The sequence below is a fragment of the Pituophis catenifer genome, unplaced genomic scaffold (genome assembly GCF_029215685.1).
Source record: "Pituophis catenifer annectens isolate HBS135680 unplaced genomic scaffold, rPitCat1.0.hap2 SCAF_7, whole genome shotgun sequence".
NCBI classification, from domain to species: domain Eukaryota; kingdom Metazoa; phylum Chordata; class Lepidosauria; order Squamata; family Colubridae; genus Pituophis; species Pituophis catenifer.
Window position 1 is genome coordinate 22,361,655 of NW_027256887.1, and position 24,296 is coordinate 22,385,950.

The 24,296-nt window shown below is 38.6% G+C and overlaps 1 protein-coding gene across 4 annotated transcripts; it reads right to left on the reverse strand.

The window, feature by feature from the left end:
* Positions 1-987: 987 nt before the first annotated feature.
* On the reverse strand, positions 988-20,060 carry ASB15 (ankyrin repeat and SOCS box containing 15). 4 transcript variants are annotated; one of them, XM_070946725.1, is made up of 11 exons: positions 19,973-20,060; positions 15,011-15,151; positions 14,595-14,675; positions 14,092-14,144; positions 13,633-13,764; positions 13,094-13,252; positions 11,483-11,728; positions 10,178-10,349; positions 3,932-4,502; positions 2,854-3,007; positions 988-1,655 (listed from the first exon to the last, which is right to left on the reverse strand). In XM_070946725.1, exons 2-11 carry the CDS (start codon positions 15,127-15,129, stop codon positions 1,483-1,485), a joined length of 1,860 nt encoding a protein of 619 aa, XP_070802826.1. In that variant the 5' UTR covers positions 15,130-15,151; positions 19,973-20,060; the 3' UTR covers positions 988-1,482. The 4 variants fall into 4 exon arrangements, with proteins under 4 accessions (XP_070802826.1, XP_070802825.1, XP_070802827.1 ...); XM_070946724.1 differs by having other exon boundaries at positions 15,011-15,178; XM_070946726.1 differs by lacking the exon at positions 14,595-14,675 and having other exon boundaries at positions 15,011-15,178.
* Between the last annotated feature and the right edge of the window lie 4,236 nt (positions 20,061-24,296).

Here is a 24,296-nt window from a genome sequence, read left to right on the forward strand (position 1 = left end):
AAATTGTATCTTCTAATAATATCAACATGGCAAATCCAAGAATGTGTTAGTACCTAAGTTGTAGTCTTTAATTCTTATATAAGTTCCCTTCAATTGGAACATGTAAATACCATGAAAAAACAGAAGAACTAAACACGTCTTCAGTAAAATTCCTAAACGTATCTATGAAATACTGCATGGACAATCCAAATTATTGGATGGACCAGTTTTTACATTGTCCCGTTTCACATGAACGGATCCAAAGCTGGTTCTGCAGGAACTTGTCTGCATAATAATCATAAGCAATTAGATCTGCTCCTTATATAGGGTAGGACAGCCACTGACAATTTAACCATTTAAAAAACAGAAACTGCATTTATTAACCTTTGAATGGTAGAAGTACACTCCTCAAAATTCAGAAAAAAATAAAGTTAAATTCATTTACATTCAATAAGAATTCATTATAGTTATTATGTAATTAATAGTACTACTCTCGTTATTGAATTGTTTTTCTGCCTCATTAAAAATAACTGTTTGGTCACTTTAGGAAATTGTTCAGGGTGTGCCTGAAGCTTTTAATGGATAGCTAAGCCTCCGGATTGTGATACCATGAAAATCCAGCAGGCATCCATGCATGCCAGAATTTCAAAAAATTCAGTATGCATGTTGAAATTAGCATTCTCTTTTTAGAACAAGCATTTTGTATGTTCAGTGATAATCTACCTGTAAACAAACAGGCTTTATATAAGAACAGTTTGTACATATGTACATGTTTGTGTGCACCTACACATATTTATATATGTATACAGAAGAAAAACTGAGATGTGCAGATCAAATCAATAGAAATCTATGTTTGTCTTATTTGACAGGTGATAAAATATAGTGAATTGCCCTGCAAAATAATCCTAAAACAAAATGAATTATATGAGTGCTATGTTTCTAATCTGCAAGCCGTGAAAAATAGAGGAAAATGCAAAAGAAAATTCTTCTTTAAATACAATCCACATAATATTTAACACATATTTTAACTCTTCCAGATTTAATGTTACAGGTTATATTGCATAATAAGAAATATTTTCTATTAGAATATATCCAGAATTTAATTATGATGTGTGTTAAGAAAACAAAACTATTTTTTGACAATTGAACAATCTCTATTTCAAACGGAAATGGAAAAGATGGTGGGGAAACACACTAAAACCAAGATACATAGGCAGGAGGGAAAACTAGCACAGTTCTGCAAATACTGTATGTAGGTATAAAGTTGATATAAGAGTTCCCACATGTAAAGTCTCTATGACACAAATGGAAATGAAGCAATGGAGCTGGTGTCATTCCCCCCTCCCCCCCCCCCAAAAAAAAATTCAAGCGTCAGGTATAAAAAAAATCTCTTCCATGGGCCTAAGGAAATCTTTAGAAGTCATCTCATATTTGGCAATTTAGATATTCTGATCCAAAGCTTAGTTAACTTCAATAAGCAAGGGAATGTGCCTAGGATTTTGATCATTCCAAATGTAATTCTCTTCCATAAAGATCGTATTCTTTGAAGAGGATAAATTCCGTTAAAATTGGGGGGAGAGGAAGATTCTTCACGGATGGAGTCGTCTCTCTTCTCACTAATCCTATATATTTACGTATTTTCAGGCGGCACAAATGTTTTAGTGGACGAGGATTCTCTGAAAGATACAAAGGAAAGAAATGGAATGGAAAATATGTCTGATTAATTTAGCACTGAAGTATCATACAGTGGGCGGGAACCTTAGAGATAATTTGGTCCAATGCCTTACTCAGTACAGGATACATTAGAGCATGACCATCCATCCAGCCCATTTGAAGACCTCCACTGAAACCCAACTGACCATGTCATATGGCAGCCTGTTTCCCTGGCTAACAGCTCATACAACCAGGAAGGTTCCCCTGATGTCTATTTGTATCTACTTTTTGAATTCACTGGTTCAAGTCTTGATCATTGGAGCAAGAGAGAATATTTTTAATTTCTCTTTCATGTGACTTCATATAGTTGATGCTATTATATCCCCCTTTAGTTGTCTTGTAATTACACCTGATTTCCAGAACTTTGTAGCTTCCCTTTGCTCCAATTTTCAGTGTTCTTTTTTAACTATAATGCCCAGAACTAGAAACAGCACTCCAAATGAAATATGAAAAGTGCAATATAGAATGGAATATAAGTTCCCATGATCTGAACTCTTTGGTCCTATTAATGCATCCCTAAGACAGAGTTCACCTTTTTACAGTTGCATTATACTCCTGGCTCATATTTAATTTGTGATCAATGGCAGTATCCAAATCCCTTTCACATGTACTTTTGCTTTTCTATCCAGTGCCTTTCTTGTTTTCTATTGAAATGCAGAATGCTACATTTCTCCCTAACAGACATGGTAAAATCCAGAGGTAAAATCAACATGATGTGATATGTTGACCAAAATGAGACACACTGTTGCCAGCTGTCAACACTGTTTTAAAAAAAAGGTTCTGTAACACAAATGAGTAGTATTTCACTTTACCATACATTTCAAATTTTATTATTTCTGTGCTGGTATTAGAGAAATGATATCACTTAAATAAGTATTGATTATATCTAGACTGGCTTTCAGATGCTAGAAATCCTATTCAGTATTTCAAATATATCAGTTTGGAAGGATAGCCATTTATTTATGATGCCATCTAAACCAATAATTTAATCTTCATTTATTCACAAGGCTATAAATCCTGTTCATCTGAAGATGGTAAAAAACAGGGCACACTGTTATAATAATAACAAATTATTTGATATTTTCAAACACAAATACGTTTTACTTTTGTTTTCATAGATTAAACAGCTAGCCTAATTCTAAGCCAACAGTATTCATTTACCTAATATTTGCTGGATTTCTGGCCATTCTTCCTGAGTCTCCAAGACAAATTTAAGTTTAGTGCAGAGAGGAACATAATCCATATAATCTATCAAAATGCGGACAATGGGTCCAACTAAATGTTTCATCCAAGGAAGTGTAATAAAGTCACAGAACTGAAAGGAAATACAACCAGTGTTATACGAAATTATTTTCTAAAATGTATTATTATAATATGGTGCAGAATTCATGAATAGATCACACCTTAAAACAAGATACATTAATCCAAACATTTATTTAAAAGGCAGGAGAAGCTTGTTAGAATTCTTAAAATATTACAGTGCCATTTCATAGTTTCTGTCTCTATATCTCTTTGAGAAGAAATTGAAAAGCTATATTCTGAGCTGAAATACTTGAATTTTACTGGCATATCTAATGACTTATAAAACATTAAACATTAAGCTTGTTAACAGAATAAATCATAGACCTCTTCTTTATCTGTATAATACAGCGGAAGTTCATATGATACCTGTTGTTTAAATAGGTAGCCTAATAGTACCTAAATAATGAAATGAATAAATTTGATAGCCAAGATGTAGACTTGCAACAGTTTTGCAGGGAATCTAAGTGACCTCTTATTCCAGCTAATATAAGTTTTCCATTGGATTAACTTGTTCTTCCTTTCTTCCCACATAGCACTGGGAATATTGCTGGCACTGCTCTATCAATAGTTCTTCCCTTGGCTCCACTCTTTTGAAGAAGGGTAGAAGGGTACATCGAACAGAGCAATGTAATGCTTGCATCTCTAAGCATGCTTATCAGTAGGAGAGACAAGGACACGAACATGTGCCAGTGTTTTCTTTTTACAACAGCTTCTATCCTCACTCTACACTTGGCCTTTGTCATTATACCTAAAAATAGAAGGAGGAATGAGCATTATTCATACAGATCTTAGTCACGATTTTCTTTAGGGGAAGAGGTACAATCAAAGTGAAATATCTGAGATTTTAAACCCAACAATAGTCAACCCAACACATTCTCCTTAACAAATGCTGATTAATAATAATATTGAATAGGATTTTTAAAAAAAATATCCTTACGGGGTTATCTTCAATTACACAAGATGTCCAGCCTGGTAATATCTCTTCCTCTCTTGTTGGCCACAAAAAAGAATTTCCAAAGATATCGCCATGCATGCAGTCAAAACAGAGGTCCACATTGTACCCATGGTTAAGCAGCAACCTTAGCATGACTTCATCATTCAAGGCATATTGAATGGCACTGGGAAAATGAGTGTCATTCACAAGGTTAAAATAACAGTTGACATTTGCTCCATAAGAAAGAAGCAACCGTACAATTTCATGGTTGTTTGCTCTCACGGCCACAAGAAGGCAATTGAGAGGATCTTTATTGGGGTCTGCGCCAGCTTGCAATAATATTTCAGTGGAGAGAATGTCATTGTTGGAAACTGCAAAATAAAGTGCCGTTTTCCTTTCATCATCATAACTTTGTGAAATGTGTTCTGCCAGAAGAACATTGACATCAAACCCATTTTCAATTAGGAGTTCCAGGCACTGTGGATTCTGGCCATCTGCTGCTGAATGGATGGGGCTCTGCCCACTTTTCCGGATTGCACTTCTGGATGTAACTGGAATCAGGAATTTCAAGGCCCTGCAAAAATAGGGAAGATGAATTTAATATGGTGGCTAAAATACAGACAATACACAAGTTACAAAGTTAAAGCTTAGCTCTAAGTTATAAAGGCAGGCTATGTGTACTTTTGTGTTCAGAAGAGTCAGGTTCAGTTGCTGATACCTATAGATTATCAGAAAATCTTAGGACTAGGACATTATATAGATAGCTAGATTCCCAATGAAATTGGACACTATTAAATGGCAGTATTTAGCCTACATTCATCTTTGTGTCTTGGCTTGAATTGGTGCACTACCTACTATGGAGACTATAGGCAACTCTACCTGTCTCCCATGCAACAGTTTTACATGTTCCTGCTCAGATACAGTAATCCACTTATTGCTGCCTTGCCCATTATACCACTCATGGAGACTGGCATTCATAAATCTGATTATCAAAAAGGTTAGCTCTCTTTCTAATCAATAAATTACAATTTAATGTGTTTTATTAGTGCTTTCTGTGTTTTTAATTCTGTGATTGTGTTTTATTGGTCTGTGACTGTAAATAAATCTACTTCCTTCACCTTGCGTTGATGTGATGTTTCTATGATGAAAAATAGCTCTATTCTGTAAAGAACCAATTTCCCCATAACAACCTATTGCACTTGAAAGATGTATTCTGATAACAGTACCAATTTAGTGACAATCATCTGTGAGTCAAAACAATTTCACTCTTAGCCTATAACTTGAAAGCAAGTACCTGCACTCTCAATGACTACTAAGTACAATGGTCAGGGGCCATGCAATTTAGCTACCTCAAACTTTTCCAGATTTATAGCATTATCACTACTGCTTAGTGTTAAGAATTTGCCCTTGGTACTCATGCATCCAAGATAATGGAATGACTTGTAAGAAAGAGATCTAGGAATAAAGTTTTGCTCACTAAAACTCTTTTCATTTCAAAATGTTCATTGTCATGAAAGAGCTCAAAAGTAGGAACTAAATTTTGTCACCTAACTTTTGAACATGATTTTCCCCCCTTGTAAATAAATCCGGGGAAATGTTTGATTAGCAATTTAGAAAGCAAGTCTGAACCATTTGTTACCCCTCCTTGAATGATGATGAAACCCAACTTTGGAGATTTCTGATATCAAAACTAGAGATATATCCAATTCATCATCAAGTTCATCTCAGGAGACAGCAAAACTGCTCCATGTTTTAAAGAAGGAATTAATTTAAACCAGTATTTCTAGATTGAAAACCTAGTGGAAAAAAGTATGTACCTTGTTAGCTGTTTCTAACATGCATTTCCTCCTAACTGTTTCTTAGTATTCCCATCTTCACTGTTCTTAATGTCAGAAAGAACCAAATAAACAATAACTGATAGGGAAAGCAGTCAATTTTTTCAGCATTAAATTTTCTTCTCCATTAAATCATTTGTCATAAATAATAAAGACCATAAGCTACCATGCCTGGGGTACATAATTCTGCCTGATAATTAAACTAACACTGACCCAAACCTAAAATTGAACAAGAATAATGAATGATACAAAACAAAATAGATCCTTGTATTTTTAAGATAGTTTCCATAAAGTTAATATGCTTCTAACACTAGAAGAACCATTGCAGATGGTCTGTAAGTATTGTAGAAAACAATTAGTCAGCATTTAGATGCAAACTCATCTAAGATGCAGCTGGAGGGAAGCAGAATTGGTGAAATTTGTCTTGGTTCATTTTTTTTTTTTGGTATACAAGAATATGCATGTTTGTTTAGGTAAGGTAAAGGTTCCCCGTGCACATATGTGCTAGTCATTCCCGACTCCAGGGGGCAGTGCTCATCTCCATTTCAAAGCTGAAGAGCCAACGCTGTCCGAAGATGTCTCCATGGCCATGTGGCTGGCATGCCTAAACGCCAAAAGCGCACGGAACGCTGTTACCTTCCCACCAAAGGTGGTCCCTATTTTTCTACTTGCATTTTTACATGCTTTCAAACTGCTAGGTTGGGCAGAAGCTGGGACAAGTAACAGGAGCTCACCCCATTACGCGGCACTAGGGATTTGAACTGCTGAACTGCCGACCTTTCTGATCGACAAGCTCAGTGTCTTAGCCACTAAGCCACCGCATTTAGATTTACCCAAATTCATGGACATCTTGGGGGGGAGCAAGGGGACGAAATGACAAAGTCCACATATTTACATAAGGAGCAGAGCTTACATTTCAATATCACAATGCAAGTTTCATCATTCTGAAGAGACCTTTGGATCCAGCAGATATTGAGATTCCTACAGATTTCTCCCTCTTGTTTATATTTATAAGATAGCTTTCCAAGAGAAAGGAGAGGAAGAAATTGCTTAAACCTTTCCTTTCAGCATTTGTCCATTCAAAATTGTGCCCCCTACTATTTCACATTCTTTAGGAGAAAAAATTGCAGAGATGTATAGTTTTTTCCTTTTGGAGCTAAGTTATCGGTAGCAAGGTACTTAGGGAGTGTAGAAAGTTAGCACCTATCCCTCTCCTAGAAGAATGAAATATTTTAGGAAACATTAAAAAGGCAGAATATTATATTTCCCTAAATATGCTCTTGGAGACAAAAAGCAGACCCCACCTTTCTTAATAGCCCTCAGCAGATGTCAGCGCTTAAGAGATAAAGAGATAGATAGCTCTATTCATAAACAAATACCCTCACCCAAGATCCAACAAAGGTAGGATTAGCCCTCAGTCACAGTAGGAATTGCCCAAAGCCTCTTCATTGCATCATCTCAGCAGTTCAAACTTCAACCAAACCGGGAGCTCAGACAACCTCAGCTATGACCCCTACATAACCCCTACAAGGCCCCATGGAAGTCTGACAACCGCCAATAGAATATATGTTCTTGCACAGGAACAGGAAGCTCAAGTGCAAAACCCAAGAGAAGGTATAAATACCCTCCACTCTCAACTCCATGTGGTCAACTGCACCAGAACCACCCATGTGGTCCTGCTTCATCATTAAACCATCTTTCCAATCAGTCTCCAAGTTTCCAGTGTCTTTTCCCCAGCTTGGAACTGAACCAGATGGATATTTCTTCCAACAGGAGAGCTTTAAAAACTTATTCTTTGAATCCAAATATTACTTAGCTTGTGCTTACAGCATCTTGAAATCACTTTCAATTCGGAACAAAAGAGAGTAGCATGTAATTTAACCAGAGGTGGTTCAGACCGGGTGAGTAGGTAGCGATGGCGGCGGGCAGTTTGGAGAACCGGTAGCAAAAATCCCTGCCCCCGCCCCCCCCATGCCCAACTGAGCTGTGCGATCATCAGAGCCTTTTTTTTCTTTTAAATGGCTCTGACGATCCCAGCTGAGTTGCCTGGATCGCTAGAGCCATGTAAAAGAAAAAAACTTCTTTCCTTTTAAATGGCTCTGACCAGCCAAGCTCTGACGATCCCAGCTGTTGCCTGCTAATCGGTAGCAAAAATCCCTCCCCCTTCCCCCTCAGCTTGCTTACCTTAGCTGCTGGTCGCAACACCTTGCTGTAATCCCTGTAATCGATTGCATCAGCAAGCAACTGTATCTCCCTGCCTGCAATCAAGCCGGCAGAGAGTTGTGGACTTCAACTCCCAGAATTCCTCAGCCAGCAAAGCAAAGCTGGCTGAGGAATTCTGGGAGTTGAAGTCCACAAGTCTTAAAGTTGCCAAGGTTGGAGACCCCTGTTCTATTGGGTAAGTTTTTTTCCCCTTTGGGAGCTTTAAAAAAATAGTTAATTGGTTTTTTTTTAAGTTGTTCTTGTTTTAGACCTAGTCATTTAAAGTTTAGGAAGTTTTAAATTTAGCTGCCTTTATATAAAAATAAAAATAAAATAAAATAAAATAATATTTGTGCAGCTTTCTGAGATTTTGTGTGTTTTTGTAGTGTTTCACTCTAACTACACAAACACACAAAATCTCACAAAGCTGTATATGGAATTTTGTGTGTTTAGCACAGCTGCTTTTACATTGTGGGTGAGCCAGTTGTGTTGTGTTGTGTTTTGTAGGTTAAAAAAGGGCAAAGAAGTGACATTGACTTGGCCACGCCCACCTGACCAACAAGCCACACCCTCCCAGTTACCTTACCATTAAGCCACGCCCACTAATTAAGCCACGCCCGCAGAACCAGTAGCAAAAAAATTTAGATTTCACCCCTGAATTTAACCCTACCTTAACATGCACAGAGATCCCAACTAATAAACTGGAATACTTGTATCAGTTTTATTTAATTTGATTGTCTGACCAACTGTACTGTTACAAGTAGGTAGTCTCGGCAATGAAACTTGGAAAAGTCAGTTACTCTTCCAATAATGCAATGAGATTATAGAGCGATATATAACCTAAGTAGAACAATCGGATAAATAAATACTAAAACAAATTAAAAAGGCTGCAATTGTAGGTGGGGTTAGGTTAATCAGATTTCTACCTTAAAAAAAAGAAGGCTCTAAATTTAGAACGGTAACCCCTATATCAGAACCCTCTTTTATCACTAAGCCAGTTTTTGATCACAAAGTCTAATGTTGAGGCACACTGAGAAAAAAGCTGGGGATGGGGAAGGATTTGTGGACCCAGTAGATTCCAAGACTTAGCCATTCTCTGTCCCAACATTCTGTATCAACCACAAATCAGGAAAAACTTTACTGTAATTTGGGGGGGAGGGCATTTAAGAATGACCATCAGTTACAGAAAGATGCAAGCATGTATGATATTCCTGACCATCTAAAGGCAGCGCACTTTACTGTTCAGCCCTGAAATGCACAATCCTATTTATTTCTTAAAAAAAAAAAATAGCAGGATTCAGTGAAATGTATTCTTAGGAAAGTTTGTATACAAATGCAGTCTCAGTTTGAAGGCACCTCCAGGAAAACTCCCTCTTTTTTATTTTTTTGCTTATGCTGTTTTATAACCCTTATGTTCATTTATAATGTAAGATAGCTGGATACCTGTGCTTCGCTACGAAATTATTATGATGGGTCTTGACAAATTGACATTTATAGCTTGAAAATTAATGAGTAGTTACGATCAGCCTTTCCTCTCCCCTTCTCTCCCTCAGCCTTGCCCCACAGAAGCCTATCCTATTCTATCCCCCTTCTCTCCCTCAACCTTGCCCACAGAAACGTCTCCTATGCTATTTTCTTCTCTCCCTCACGCTTGCACCACAGAAGCCTCTCCATCCTATCCCCTTCTCCCCCTCAGCCTTGCCCCAGAATCCTCCCCCATCCTATCCCTTTCCCTCCCTCAGCCTTGCCCCCACAGAATCCTTCCCTATCCTATCCCCTTCTCTCCCTCAGCCTTGCCCCACAGAATCCTGTGGTGAGAAGTGGATAAGTTAGGGGAGAATTCTGTGGGGCAAGGCTGAGGGAGAGAAGGGGAGAGGAGAGGCCAATCATAACTACTCATTAAGTTTCAAGCTTTAAGTGTCAATTTATCAAGCTCCATAGTTTCATAGCGAAGCACAGGTATCCAGCTAGTAATAATATAAGAAATACTAATGATCTGATGGTCATTTCGAAAAATCCTTTCTTAGTGAGCACCTAGAGGCCAAGAGGAACATATGTGGCAAATTTCAAGTTTGTAGGCTTTACAGTTCTGGAGATTACGTGATTATGGCATGAGTGGTTTTCACTTTTATATATATAGATAAATAACAAAACAGTCATCATTCATTATGTAAAGTTGTTGGACGAAGAGATATAAAAAGAACACACTCACAGATAGTGTCCTTCATATGCTGCTCTGTGTATTGGAAGATGCCCTGCCTTATTAGGCAAATTGCCACTTCCCCCGTATTCCAACAGCAAAGTTATACAATCAGGATTGCCACCACCAGCTGCTTCAAACAGTATTGATGATCCATCATCAGCTGTTATGTTAATATCACCACCTAGTGGTACAAGAAAAAGTAGATTTATGTCTCAATATTTACTTATTCATCACAATTTTGGAAATATATGTACAGTATAATCATGCTCCAATCAATTGCTTATTATCCAAGTTGCAGACAATCCAAGCATTTTTCCTTTGGTTTTCCTATTCTGAAATATTTTATGAATTGCTACAGCCTTACAGCCTCCTGCGAGTCCCTTGGACTGCAAGGCGATCAAACCAGTCAGTCCTAGAGAAGATCAACTCTGACTGCTCTTTAGAAGGCCAGATCCTGAAGATGAAACTCAAATACTTTGGCCACCTAATGAGAAGGAAGGACTCACTGGAGAAGAGCCTAATGCTGGGAAAGATTGAGGGCAAAAGAAGAAAGGGACGGCAGAGAATGAGGTGGCTGGATGGAGTCACTGAAGCAGTAGGCATGAGCTTAAATGGTTTCCGGGGGATGGTAGAGGACAGGAAGGCCTGGAAGAACGTTGTCCATGGGGTCCCGATGGGTTGGACATGACTTCGCAACTAACAATAACAGCAGCAGCAGCCTTACAGAGGAAGGGAAGTGTTTATTCATTGAATCTGCTCACATTAACAAAGTAGTATGAACAGTAACTTCTAGTTACTAGTAAATCTACGCCACAACCCTATGTATTAAATTCAGTGGCTTTGTGATAGTTAATGTAGATGTGGGAACTGTACACATTTCCAAATATATACCTTTCAAAATGTTATTGAATTATAACTCCCACCCAGCCAGTGGGGAAGAAAGATGGGAATTACATTTCAAGAAATAATCCCCTTCTTTTCAATCTATCCCGTTTGATGTTTCTAACTACACTTCTCTTATTGTGACCTTGATAGATGTAAAAAAGAATCAATCTTTAGTAGCCCTTGCCTATGTCATCATAAAAGCCATATAATCAGTTACTGACTTCTTTAATACCCATTGCAGCTTTCCGAAATGTAGAAAATAAGTGGATTTAAGTAAATCTGAGTTGGGCAGCTAAGCATGTATTTTCAATTGTAAATTGAAATTAAGGAAGATGTTCATAAACACTTTGAAGGCAGTGAAGAACTATTCAATTCTTATTACAGCCAAAGGTCATATTCCTTGCAGTACAAATATTGTTGTTAACACACCTTTATGAATTAAATACTCCAATACATCACAGTGTCCATATTCAGCAGCCACACCTAAAGGTGTTACTCCGTATCCATCTTTCTGTTGTACATTTCCACCATTCTTCACAAGAAGGGCAACAATATCACTGCAGCCCTGTTTTGCAGCTTCATGCATTGCTGACCATCGTTTAACACATGGTTGGTTGATGACACAATTGTAATCAATCAGAATGGAAACCATCTCATGTGATTTCTGTCTTACAGCTTAAGAGTTAAGACAAAGAAAAGAGAGGGGAAATGTTTAGATCACAGGTGGGTTTCAGCAGGTTCTGACTAGTTCTGGAGAACCGGTAACGGAAATTTTGAGTAGTTTGGAGAACCGGTAGTAAAAATTCTGACTGGCCCCGCCCCCATCTATTCTCTGCCTCCCAAGTCCCAGCTGATCGGGAGGAAATGGGGATTTTGCAGTAGCCTTCCCCTGCCACGCCTACCACATCATGCCATGCCCACCAAGCCACGCCCACAGAACCGGTAGTAAAATTAAACCCACCACTGGTTTAGATGTCATATATTTCAAAATAACCCACTGCAATCTCTGTAGAAAAATACTGTACTTTCACAGAATAAAAATAGATGATGACTTTAGCTTAGTTTGTAATGTAGTTCTAATTCAAGCTGTTATTCACATTTATATGTGCATTTGATTTTGATAATAATTAAAAATATTTTAGAATTAAGGATATTTCCTCTGCTTTATTTGCTGAAGAATGTACAACAAATATTCAACTTAACAGACCGTTGAAGGCAGGGGTTCAGCTATTCTCTACTGGCTATTCATCCGAAAAGGATGGCATCTATGCTGATGTCATAATATTATCAACATCTGCTAAATCAAAATTTCATTGTAATTACAAATAAAAAAGAGGGATTAAAAGCATTCAGGAATTGGTGGCATGCAAATAAAGGAAATATATTATTTCCTATTGTCATCATTCTTCAATCCCGGAAACTAAAGGAAACCCAACAGATGCTCCAAATGTTTTTTTTTTTTTTAAATTTACAGTGGTTTTAGTGCATAAATTCTGTAAAAAATACAGGGACCAAGAATAATCTGAAAGTGAAAGAAAATGAAACATAATTGAGCAACTGATAATACAGTCTGCTACATTTCTATCTATCCAAGTGGAAATCATCTCAAATGTACTTTCCCCTTCTCTGACTTCTCTTAGCACCTCTTCCTCAGGTGCTGAAGGCTTCCCCTGGAGCTATGCTATCAACACAAAGGGGAAATTAGGCCGCTGCTCAAGAGAATACGCCAGAAGCACAAGAATGACATGAACTTTGGTGTACCCCTTCTGGTGATCAATGGAGGGAGGGGGGCACATTTACAAAAAGACCTAAGGAAACAGTACATTAAAGAAATTATCATCTGTCATGAGATCAACTTGCATGTGTAAGCAAAGTTATAAAGGCAGGCTATGTGTAGTAGAGCTTAATGAGCTAAACACCAGTAACTCGTATGATTAAAGGTTTGCGTAACCAATTTCCAGGTTCTACAGTGTTCAACCTCTGATCCTACAAGCTCTAGCAACAGGCTAAAATCCCCAAAACGATTTACAACATAATTACCAATCAGAAGAGGCGTTTCTCCTTTTCTGTTCATGGTATTTGGCCAAACTCCCTTTGCCAACAAGGTCCTGACATGTTCCACGTGGCCAGATTTGGCTGCCAATGTTAATGGTGTCTCTCCATCACACGTCTTATATTCCCACATACTTTTATAAGATGCTAGGTTAAGTTAAACATAAATTAGGTTTTCAGTGCTGCAATTGTTCTATACATATACTTGCTTTAAGAATTTTTAATACTAGATCATGTTCAATCAAAATCTTATAACACTTGCACTGAATAGATGCTTTTGCCACAATCTAAACTGGCTAAATATAAACTAGTTTGTAACACCTAATGAACCCTCATCACTGAAAGTACATACCGGTAGATGTATCAGTGAACACACCTGAAGCGGAGCTCAAACTTAAATAAGCTTATTGGTGCACTTTCTGGAAACAACTTTGAATTCATTCAGCATCCTAGGTGAACGCTGACTGGACACAACTCTGTATTCTTCAAACGTATTGATTGTAGCTTCAAAGTCTGGGCCAACTTACCATCCAAGATTACTTCAAGTATTTGCTGAATTGGCTGAACAGCAGCTTCATGTAAAGGAAACCAGCCTCTCTCATCAGCCTCATCCAGAGAGTATTTGTATTTTACATAGTTTTGAAGATCAAAGACTACTCCTAAAATAAATAATCTAAGGTGAAATGAAGCAAACATTCAGGACAGGCTACTGTTATCTTTAAAAAGGCAAGAAAGGCTTGTACTAAAGATTAACACATTTTGTAAAAGCACAAGCTTTTATTGATAAATATATATGTGAGGTTTTGCTTTGCTCAGGTAAAAGATATACACACCCATGAATATATGGGCAAACAGTTGATCCGGTGGGCTAGATAGCAAAGAAATGAAAAAAAACACAGTATGTGACAACTCCAATGAAAACAACTGTAAACAAAACAGGCCCACAATAATACAATTAACTTAACAATGTCTTTTGGCGTATATACCTTCTCTTATGGCAGCTACAAGTTTCTTGTTCTGATCACTAACAGGTACAAACCTATAGAAAAACAAACAAACAAAGCATATATAGAATCTCACATTTTGGGTGCTATTGCTGTAACCTTGTCAAACATACCTACCGATATTTCCCTGCTTCTGCAATACTTGTTTCCTTCAAGTCAACCTCAAATTCTGGTGACTTCATGGACCCATCCACATAGTTTCTTCAGCAACAATCCAGCATTTTCTTCCAGTCTATCCTACCACCCTGGAATATTAAGGTGGTCCCCCCAACAAAATGCTAATCAGCCTTGCTTAGCTTTTCAAAACCAGCAAAACCAGATGGTATTAGTTAGTTGTGTGTTGTTGTTTTCATAAGTGAATTGGAAAAACTGCATAAGTACTTTAGTTAGAAGTGAATTTAATTGGAATGATTACTATATTTTTTTACAGTCAGATTCATTGTTTCTCCAGCTTTTTTCTTACATCTCATGTCTCTATTGCCCACCTAAGGTAAGTGATTTGCCCAACTTGAAGACAATGAAGTGCAAATATAAGTTCTTTAGGAATGCTCACTGCTTTCAGAAACCTGATTTTTTTTAAAAAAAAAATCAATGTTGAATCATGAAACAAAAATGGCTCAATAAGAATGTTAATTAACACTATGCTCCTTCATTATTTATTAAAATATCTGTTTTAAATAGATTAGCATCATTGTAAGTCATCAAAGTAGTATAAGTAATAAACACATCTACAAGTTACCACAACTTAAACTCCTGAAAAATGAGTGAATATCCTCATTATGTTCCCAACATTGGCCTTTAAAGCAATAAGTGAAGCACCACATATGAAAAGGCTGAGATATTCAGAGATTAAATCAGAGAAATTCAAAACAGGGTTTGGCCTACCACATCATGTAGTTACCTTGTCTCATGACTGGGAGAAGTCCTTTGCTGATTCTGTTCAGTATTGAGGGACTCCTGGATACTAAACTGAACAGCATATTCAGTGAGATCTTCATCAGACTCCTCATCTCCTTCCATTCTTTTTTATGGTGTTTAGGAGCTGTTCCAAGCCATAAAAAAGATGATGCTAAGTGAAAAATATGCCAAGACATGAGACAAGCACACATTCAGTAAAGTTTAATTTCATTCTTCAGATTAAGCACAAGAACTGAAGTATAAAAAATAAAGCAAAACACATTATACTTTAGCATTCATTACATATATTCCATTTTGTCAAGCAGTCAGAAAGTTGCAAAGCACAGAATTTACTCATAATTGGTTTCCTTTGAAAGGAAGTGAGTGAAAGTTTATTATTTAGCAATATAAAGACTAAGCATCAGCAGAAGCAAAATTTAAATTCATTGAAGTCCACTCTTCCTATGCCGAAGGTTTAAAGCAATGCTTCTCTAAATTTCTGTAATTAATTGCAGCTGTTTGGAAAATGTGAGTACTTCCATGTTTTTTTTTTAAATTATTCTATCGTAATTATTTTTATGAACTCAAGGAGGCGAATGCAGGGGTGCTATATAGCAGGTTCTAACAGGTTCTGGAGAACCGGTAGCAGAAATTTTGAGTAGTTCAGAGAACCAGCAATACCACCTCTGGCTGGCCCCAAAGTGGGGTGAGAATGGAGATTTTGCAATATCTTTCCCCCAGGAGTGGGGAAGGAATGGGGATTTTGCAGTATCCTTCCCCTGGAGTGCAGTGGGAATGAAGATTTTGCAATATGGGGCTGCCCTTGAGGACCACTCGGAGGCTTCAGCTGGTGCAAAATGCAGCCGTGCGGGTTGTGATGGGAGAATCCCGATACTCCCATGTTACACCCCTCCTGCACGGTTTGCATTGGCTACTGATTGCCCTCCGGGTGAGATTCAAGGTGCTGGTGATGACCTATAAAGCCCAACATGGCTTAGGACCAGGATATTTGGCGGACCACTTACAGTCAGCAACGATATCCCATCGCCCAGTTCGCGCCCATAGAGAGGGCCTACTCAGGGTGCCATCGGCTAGACAGTGGTGGCTGGCGGCCCCCAGGGGTAGAGCCTTCTCAGTCGGTGCACCCACCCTCTGGAATCAACTCCCCTTGGAGCTCCGATTAGCTCCTGACCTTCGCACCTTCCGCCGGGAATTAAAAACTTGGCTTTTCAAATCCCTTGACCTGGACTGATGATGGGGTTTTAATTGGTTTTAAGGGTTAATTTTAAATTTTTTAGATTTTGGTCTTTATTTTTATATTGTGGCTTGTGTTTTATTGTTGTGAGCCGCCCTGAGTCCATTGTGAGATAGGGCGGCATATAAACTGAATAAAATAAATAAATAAATAAATAAATAAATAAATAAATAAATAAATAAATAAATAAATATCCTTCCCCCAGGAATGGGGAGGGAATGGGGATTTTGCAGTATCCTTCCCCTGGAGTGGGGTGGGAATGGAGATTTTGCAGTATCTTTCGCCTGTCATGCCCACCAAGCCACGCTCACCAAGCCACACCACACCCACCAAGCCATGCCCACAGAGTAGTAAAAAAATTTGAATTCCAGCACTGGGCGAATGTATCCTAATACTCTGTCCTCTTGCTATTTTCCCCACAACCACCACCCTGTGAAGTGAATTGGGCTGTGACAGAGTGACTGGTCCAAAGTCACTTAAGTGGAACTAAAATTCACAGTTTCCTGGTTTCTATCCTGTGCTGTAACCACTTTATTAAACTGGGTCTTTTTTATACACTTTTGTTTTTAACAATATGAGTGTTAAATGTTTTTCGGTAAATAACAATTAGGGTCTCATCTGTACAGGTAGTCCTTGTTTAACAGTCCTAATTGGAACTCGAATTTCCATTGCTAAATGTTTGCCAGACCAGGTTTCACCACCCTGCCATGCCCACCTGCACTTCCAAGTCCTCCCCCTGCCTATCTCAGCTATCTCTGCCCTTTTGGACCCCCTACACTCTGGTGCTCCACTTCCAGCTGACCTTCACAATCTTCTTCCTCTTACTGCTGACAAAGTACATCTGTTGTGGCCCGCCAGTGGCATGCGCGGATCATGGCTGATCCCAACGACGAGGAGGCTGGTGTGGTGTCGCGCCAGCAGCCTGCACAGCCGGCGCTCGTGTCGGACAACGAGGAGGCTGAAGAGGATGTGGTGCCAGAGGCAGAGACTCAAGCCAGGGCCTTCAGAACCTCCAGAGGCTCCTTCAAGTGGAGATAGCAAAGTGGGGGAGCCTCTCCTCAATGCTTGAGCACGCAGGGCTGCCAAAAGGCAGGAGTGGCTACTCAGGAGGAGGAAGTCTCCTCGAGAGTAAGGCTTGAGGATAATTGGCCACTCCCTTAGCCTATTTAAGTCACACGCCGTTAGTATGTTTCTTGCTAGAAACAACTTTTGGAAAAGTCTTATCGTATCTTGCTTTCTGGGCTGGTTGCCAACCTTTGGCGGACTTTGGTTTATTCTTGCTACTTAATGAATTTGATAAGGACCGTTGGTGTGTGTCAATATCCTCGGGAATCTGGAGCTGGGGCAGAACAACACCTGGCCAAGGCAGCTACTGGCTCTTCACAAGGACTCTGTATTGGGAAGGGTCAGTAGCTGCCCTGGCCAGGCACATCTTGTCAGCAGTGGGAAGAAGAAGATGGAGAAGTTCAGCTGGGGCAACAGAGAGATAGTAGGGACAGTGGAATGCAGGATGGCAGGGGTGTAGGGGGGAGTGCAGAGTGGCAAGGAAAGAGGAGTGCTGAAAGGCAGTAGAGAGGTAGGTGCGGGCAGTGGTGAAATGTAAAATTGGTTGCTACTGGTTCTGTGGGTGTCACTTGGTGGGCGTCGCTTGGGGGGGGTCATTGTTACTGGGTGGGCGTGGCCAACTTTGTTTTTTACTTTTTTAAATCATTTTTTTTACTACCTATTTGCTACTACCTATTTTACTACCGGTTTGGGCGAATAGGTAGTAAAAAAATGCTTTTAAAAAGTAAAAAAGGTTCCAATGATCACAGCTGTGCCATGCGATCGTCAGAATCTTTTTTTTATTTTGAAAGCATTTTTTTACTACCGGTTTGGGTGAATAGGTAGTAAAAAATGCTTTAAAAAAGTAAAAAAATAAAAGTTCCAATGATCATGCGACACAGCTGTGATCATCGGAACCTTTTTTTTTTTTTTTTTAAAGCATTTTTTTATTACCGGTTCGCCAAAACCGGTAGTTTTTATCACTACCGGTTTGCCCAAGCCGGAGCGAACTGGTAGCATTTCACCCCTGGGTGTGTGTATGTGTGGGGGGGGGGAGTTGAAACACACACTGCAGTATCTTCATTGTTGTTGAACAAATGGCTGCTAAGTGAGGACTACCTGTAGGCTTCCACATCCCTTCCATTTGTAAAAAGCATTTTAAAGCTAAATTTTGTTCTAACATTTTGAAATCCAATCTAATCTTTTTATTTACCCGCTGGTTTAGTTTTTGTTTTACCTTGTGTTGTAGTAACCACTGTTAGCAGAAACGTGATAGAAATCTCAAAGGGTGAAGGGCTAAAAATAAGTGGTTCTTCTATCTCAGTTTTTCATTTATATCTCATTTTGTCACATTTCTTATTGATATTTTCCTTTCTTTTTGGATTGTTTATTCAAAATCACTATTCAAAATATGTGGTGCGCATGGATTCCTAGTCAGCAACCCCATATCAGTTTTCTGAGTTTTACAAATTCCATTGCTACTTGACTTATTACTGAAATGCTTCAGCAAACCAATTGTCAGCCCCCATTTGTCAGCCTGGGTCAGCTGTGAACTTGCTGATCAGCACTAAGCTGAGGAAGGCAGGAATTGGGGCAGAAAGCAGGTTCTGACTAGTGACTAATGAAGAACATGGTGGACCTCCATAGATGACCAATGATCTGTGAACTACAGTTTGAAAATCACAAGTCTAGGGAGAGAGCATGTTCATAAAACCCAATCTCAGATTTCTATCTCGCCTGAACCGTAGTGTGTTCTTTCAGTGACCTCCTGATCAGTGGTGGTATTCAGCCGGTTCTATTCGGTTTGGGTGAACCGGTAGCTGCGGCTGCAGGAGGCTCCGTCCACCGGCCCGGACATCATCACGTCCCAGTTTTGACACTCTGCGCATGTGTGGAAGGCTCTGTGCATGCGCAGAGGTGGCGCATGCGAGCGCTCACGTTTGCGAACCGGTAGCGAAGGTAAGTGAATACCACCCCTGATCCTGATTAAAACTGTCAGGGGGTAATAAAAATTTGGAGTTATCTCTTTCGACTGTCACCTAGCTTTCTCTGCTCCTATTGATACACATCACCAGAAAAAAACACAATCTATCAACACTTATGTGTTACTATCTCAGAACGATCCATATTTATAATCCTGTTCCCCAAAAAATTGACAGCAAATTCATTATATTACTATTTAATTTTCATATGAAAATAAAACTGAAATTACTGCCACTGATTTATATTCCTGAGCTCTAAAACTAAAATGAAACATTTCAAAGTACACAGATTTTACTAAAAGTGGATATGTTAAGCAATTTTTCATATCCAGGAATGGTGATTGCTTGGTATTTTAAAAAAACTAGAAAAAGGATATTATTTGTACCAAAGCTTGCTTAAAATCAAATTACATACATCTTATGGTAGTTAGGCATGGATCAAATATTTATTTATTTTTACTCTACCTTTATTATTTTTTATAAATAATTGTTGATGATTTAACACACTAACAATGTACGTACATCAAGTTCCCCACAATAACAAAGGAAGGGAGTAACTACACAGACATAAATTATTCACAGCAAAACCATCTGTCATTATTTCCAATCTCTGTCTGAATTTATTCATAGCATAATATTTCTGGTTTTAAGTTAACAATCTATAAGTAAAGGTAAAAAAACTTACCTTTCAAAAGTTTGTCATTGTTTCATTGGCCGCTGAATTTCAAACATGTAGACATAGGCCTTGGGAACGGCTGGATCATGTGGTATTTCTAAAATTAAATACGTACTTGATAGTTAAATTAAGGTTTGACCTCAGACAACTGAAATACAAGCAGCCTACAGGAAAATATGACACACAATTATTCCAAAGTCTCATCAAAGGTTATCTGAAGTTTAACAGATAAAATACATCTATTTGCCACACGACAGGCAAGGTCTCGATGGTCATTAACCAGAACAATCAATGTTTAATGTTATTATTCTGCTGCAGCATGTAGTAGCTTAGCATTTTTTGCAAATCTAACCACTTTGGAATTTACTATACTGTCAGTTGTAGCTTAGTAAAAAAAAACATGGCTAAATAAATAATGGCAGACTTCAACATGTAAACCTAGTGTTTGCACAATATAGAATAAATACAGGCTACCAGGTTATGACTTAGTATGTTATATGTTATATATATCAGCTGGTATGGTAAATTTGTGTTCAGTATTGTGGGAACTCAGACCTGGAGTCAGTCAAAAAGTTAACCATGAGTTCTGCCTCAATACAATCCTACAGTAAAAAATAGCATCCCTTTCTTTAGGTAAATGGAAGTTGGAAAGAGCTGCAAATTAAATGAATAATATTAATAAAAAATGAATGCTGCTGGAGAAAAATGGAAGGAGTTGGATATATGTAGAATAACAATTTATCTTCCACAGTGGAAGTTGCTCTATAATGTATGATATAAAAGCAATCATAAGAACAGTTAAAACGTTGTTTACAATTTTAAGCAGCTAACTCAACCAGCATTTTATCCCACAGTGGGCCACCTGGTGTTTATAAAAAGTTACAGACATGATAGAAGCACAGTAGCAGCACATTTACAAATTTTAAACCAATGACTCCCTATCAGTGGAAGCAACTACAGGAGTACAGTTAGGAGGTTGACAAAAGCACCATTACTTGAACTTTTGGAGAAAAAAAACATATAAAATCTTCTTTAGGTTAAGCACAACTCTTTGGATTTTCCAGCAACATGGAAGGGAGATCACACTATTTTTCTATATTTCCACATTTTATTTCCCGGTCTAATTTACAGCTCTGGAGTTCCTTAGAAGACTCTCATATGTATACTAAACATGCCAAACCCTTCCAGACAAACATGGCTAAGTAGATGGTGCCATTTGCTGAGATTCTTCAGGAAGAAGATTCTTTTTGTAAAAGAAAAAGTTATGGTACTTGTGAAGAAGCAGGGCACAGAGATAATAGTGCCAGCTATATTAAAGATAAGGAGTCCATTTACGATGTAATTGGCTCATCCTATATTGACTACAAATAATCCAAATTGTAGCCCAATTACTGGTACTTCTGTAGAGCCCCAGATTGTGTCATTTTTGGCCTATATATTCAATTTAAAATATTACATGCCCATCATTAAAGGAGAAACATTACCTGAAAAACCATATTTTATCCTTAATGATATATGCCTGTATTAATGTATGACTTTACATACATATATACATATACATACACACACACACACACACACACATATATATATTTGCTTTTGGATTGCATTCCAGTTGCTGTTGAAAAATGTGTTAATCTGATTTGCCAGATAGCATATGCAAATTTTAAGCACATGCAACAGGAGGAAAGACTGTATTGACAAACACTATTAAATTAGCATGTTCAGCATTCCTCAACAAGAGATCTCTAGACTTCACCTCCCCAAATTTTGGTGTTTGGACCACACGTATGGAACAATCCTCATGCTGTGGTGTGCTATCCTATGCTATTGAGTTATGGTTGACTACACCTTACTTGGGGAAATCAGCTATTTTCCAAGTGTCCAATGTCCAGAAAAGTCTCCATGTTTTATTTTCAGGCTACAAACCAGAAGACTGTGATTTCTAGTCCTGCCTTAACAAAGGCAGTTGGGTGATCTTCGGCCAGTCTCTCTTTCTCTCTTTCAGTTCTAGCAAGCAGGCAAAGATAAAACTACTTCTGAAATCCTGCAAAGAAAACCACAGGGATTTGTCTAGGTAAGCGCTAGGAGTCAAGACTGATTTTGCTCCCCCATTTCACGAGATGGGAATGAACAGAATAATGGAGTTGGAAGGACCTTGTAGTCATCTAGTCCAACCCCACACCTGCCCAAGCCGGAGACCCTACACTATTTCCGACAGATGGCAGTCTTGTCTCTTCTTGAAAGCTTCCAGTGATGAAGCACCCACAACTTTTGAAGGCAAACTGTTCCGTTGGTTGATTACTCTCACTATCAGAATATTTCTCCTTATTTCTAGGTTGAATCTCTCCTTCATCAGTTTCCATCTATTCTTCTTGTCTAGCTTTCAGTTGCTTTGGAAAATAGGTTAACCCTCTCCTCTCTGTGACAGCCCCTCAAATATTGGAACACTGCTATCATGTACGTCCCGGTACAGCCAGTTAGTCCCATCACTAACTATTGGGGATGAGTCATTGACCCCCGCAGAGAAAGCTCACAATTTAGGCATTCTCCTGGATGCACGACTGTCTTTAGAAGATCATATAACAGCCGTGGCCAGAGGAGCTTTCTATCAGGTTCACCTGATTCGCCAATTGCGTCCCTTTCTAGACCGGGACTCATTACGCACAGTCACTCAAGCCCTTGTCATTTCTCGACTTGACTGCTGCAATGCTCTCTACATGGGGCTCCCCTTGAAGTGCACCCGGAAGCTCCAACTGGTCCAGAATGCGGCCGCGTGAGTAATTATGGGAGCAACATGGCGCTCATATGTAACACCTCTTCTACGCGAGCTGCACTGATTTCCGGTGGCCTTCCGAGTGCGCTTCAAGGTGTTGGTTCTTACCTTTAAAGTACTCCATGGTTTAGGACCTGAGTACTTACGAGACCACCTGCTGCAACCGATAACCTCCCACCAACCAATACACTCTCACAGAGTAGGCCTACTCATAGTACCATCATTAAAACAATGTCATCTAGAAGTTCCAAGGGAGAGAGCCTTCTCTGTGGGGGCACCTACTCTTTGGAACAAAATACCCCCTGGAATACAAATAATCCCAGATCTTCGCACTTTCCAACGTGCCCTGAAGACCCTTCTGTTTCAACAAGCAGGGCTAGCATAAACATCTAAATTCTATGCCAAGGTCTTAGCAGATACACTAAATTGACTCAATTTATTATTTACTGTTTAAAAAAATATTTACTATTATATGTACATGAAATCTTATTCTGTTCACCGCCCTGAGTCCTTCGGGAGAAAGGCGGTATAGAAATTCAATAAATAAATAAATAAATAAATAAATAAATAAATAATAATAATAATAATAATAATAATAATAATAATAATAATAATAATAATGTGTCCCCTGATCCTTCTCTTCACTAGACTAGCCATGCCCAGTTCCTGTAACAGTTCTTCATGTTTTAGCCTCCAGTCCTCTAATCATTTTGGTTGCTCTTTTCTGCACTTTTTCTAGAATCTCAACATCTTTTTTGAGTGTGGTAACCAAAACTGGATGCAGTATTCTAGGCATGGTCTAAGGCTTTATAAAATGGTATTAGTACCTAACATGATCTTGATAGAATCCGTCTGTTAATGCAATTTAGGATTGCGTTGACTTTTTTGGCTGCCGCTGCACTGTTGCCTCATATTTAATTGGTTGTCCACTAAGACTCCACAATCCCTCTCACAGTTACTATTAAGCCTGGTTTCTATATGTCTACTTTTGGTTTTTCTTGGCCAAGTGTAAGACTTTTATTTTTTTCTACAGTGAAGAGATAATTTTGCTATTTTCTCATGACTGTTCAAATTGTTGTAACGCAGACCGAAAGTCCTAATCTTCTATTAAAATCAGTTATTATTTGCAAAAGCTTATAATAAAATTGTCAGCCTTTATCAAGTTATCATACATTTGTTGTTGCAAAATCGCTAACGCAATCTATGTAGATAAAAATCATTTTTAAAAAAACTCGTGATACAGCATCAATTGCCCAGTTTTTTTAAAACGACTACTACTCAATATTATTGACAATGATGATAATGAGGTTCCTAATAAAAGCACATTAACCAATCTCCCAGACCCAGACCAATCTTCTCGATTTTAAGTAGTGCGGACTTCAACTCCCAGAATTCCTCAAGTTGTACTCCACTATCACTTCCTACTCCGCGCCCACTCTGAAACCCCGGACCAATCAGCAGGTTCCCCAACAAAAGCAAACACAATCCCGCTGTCAGCCCCGCCCCAAAACACATTCCCCCACGCACTGCCGATGGGCGGTGCATCCCGGCCTCAGC

What these genes read in the sequence shown, in the direction of transcription:
- ASB15 (XM_070946725.1), bottom strand. Translation starts at nt 15,129, where the DNA reads ATGGAAGGAGATGAGGAGTCTGATGAAGATCTCACTGAATATGCTGTT. An exon ending in ACTTGAAGTAATCTTGGATG is followed by an intron (nt 13,253 to 13,632) that starts GTAAGTTGGCCC and finishes AACTTAACCTAG; the next exon opens with CATCTTATAAAAGTATGTGG. An exon ending in AGAAACGCCTCTTCTGATTG is followed by an intron (nt 11,729 to 13,093) that starts GTAATTATGTTG and finishes TTAACTCTTAAG; the next exon opens with CTGTAAGACAGAAATCACAT.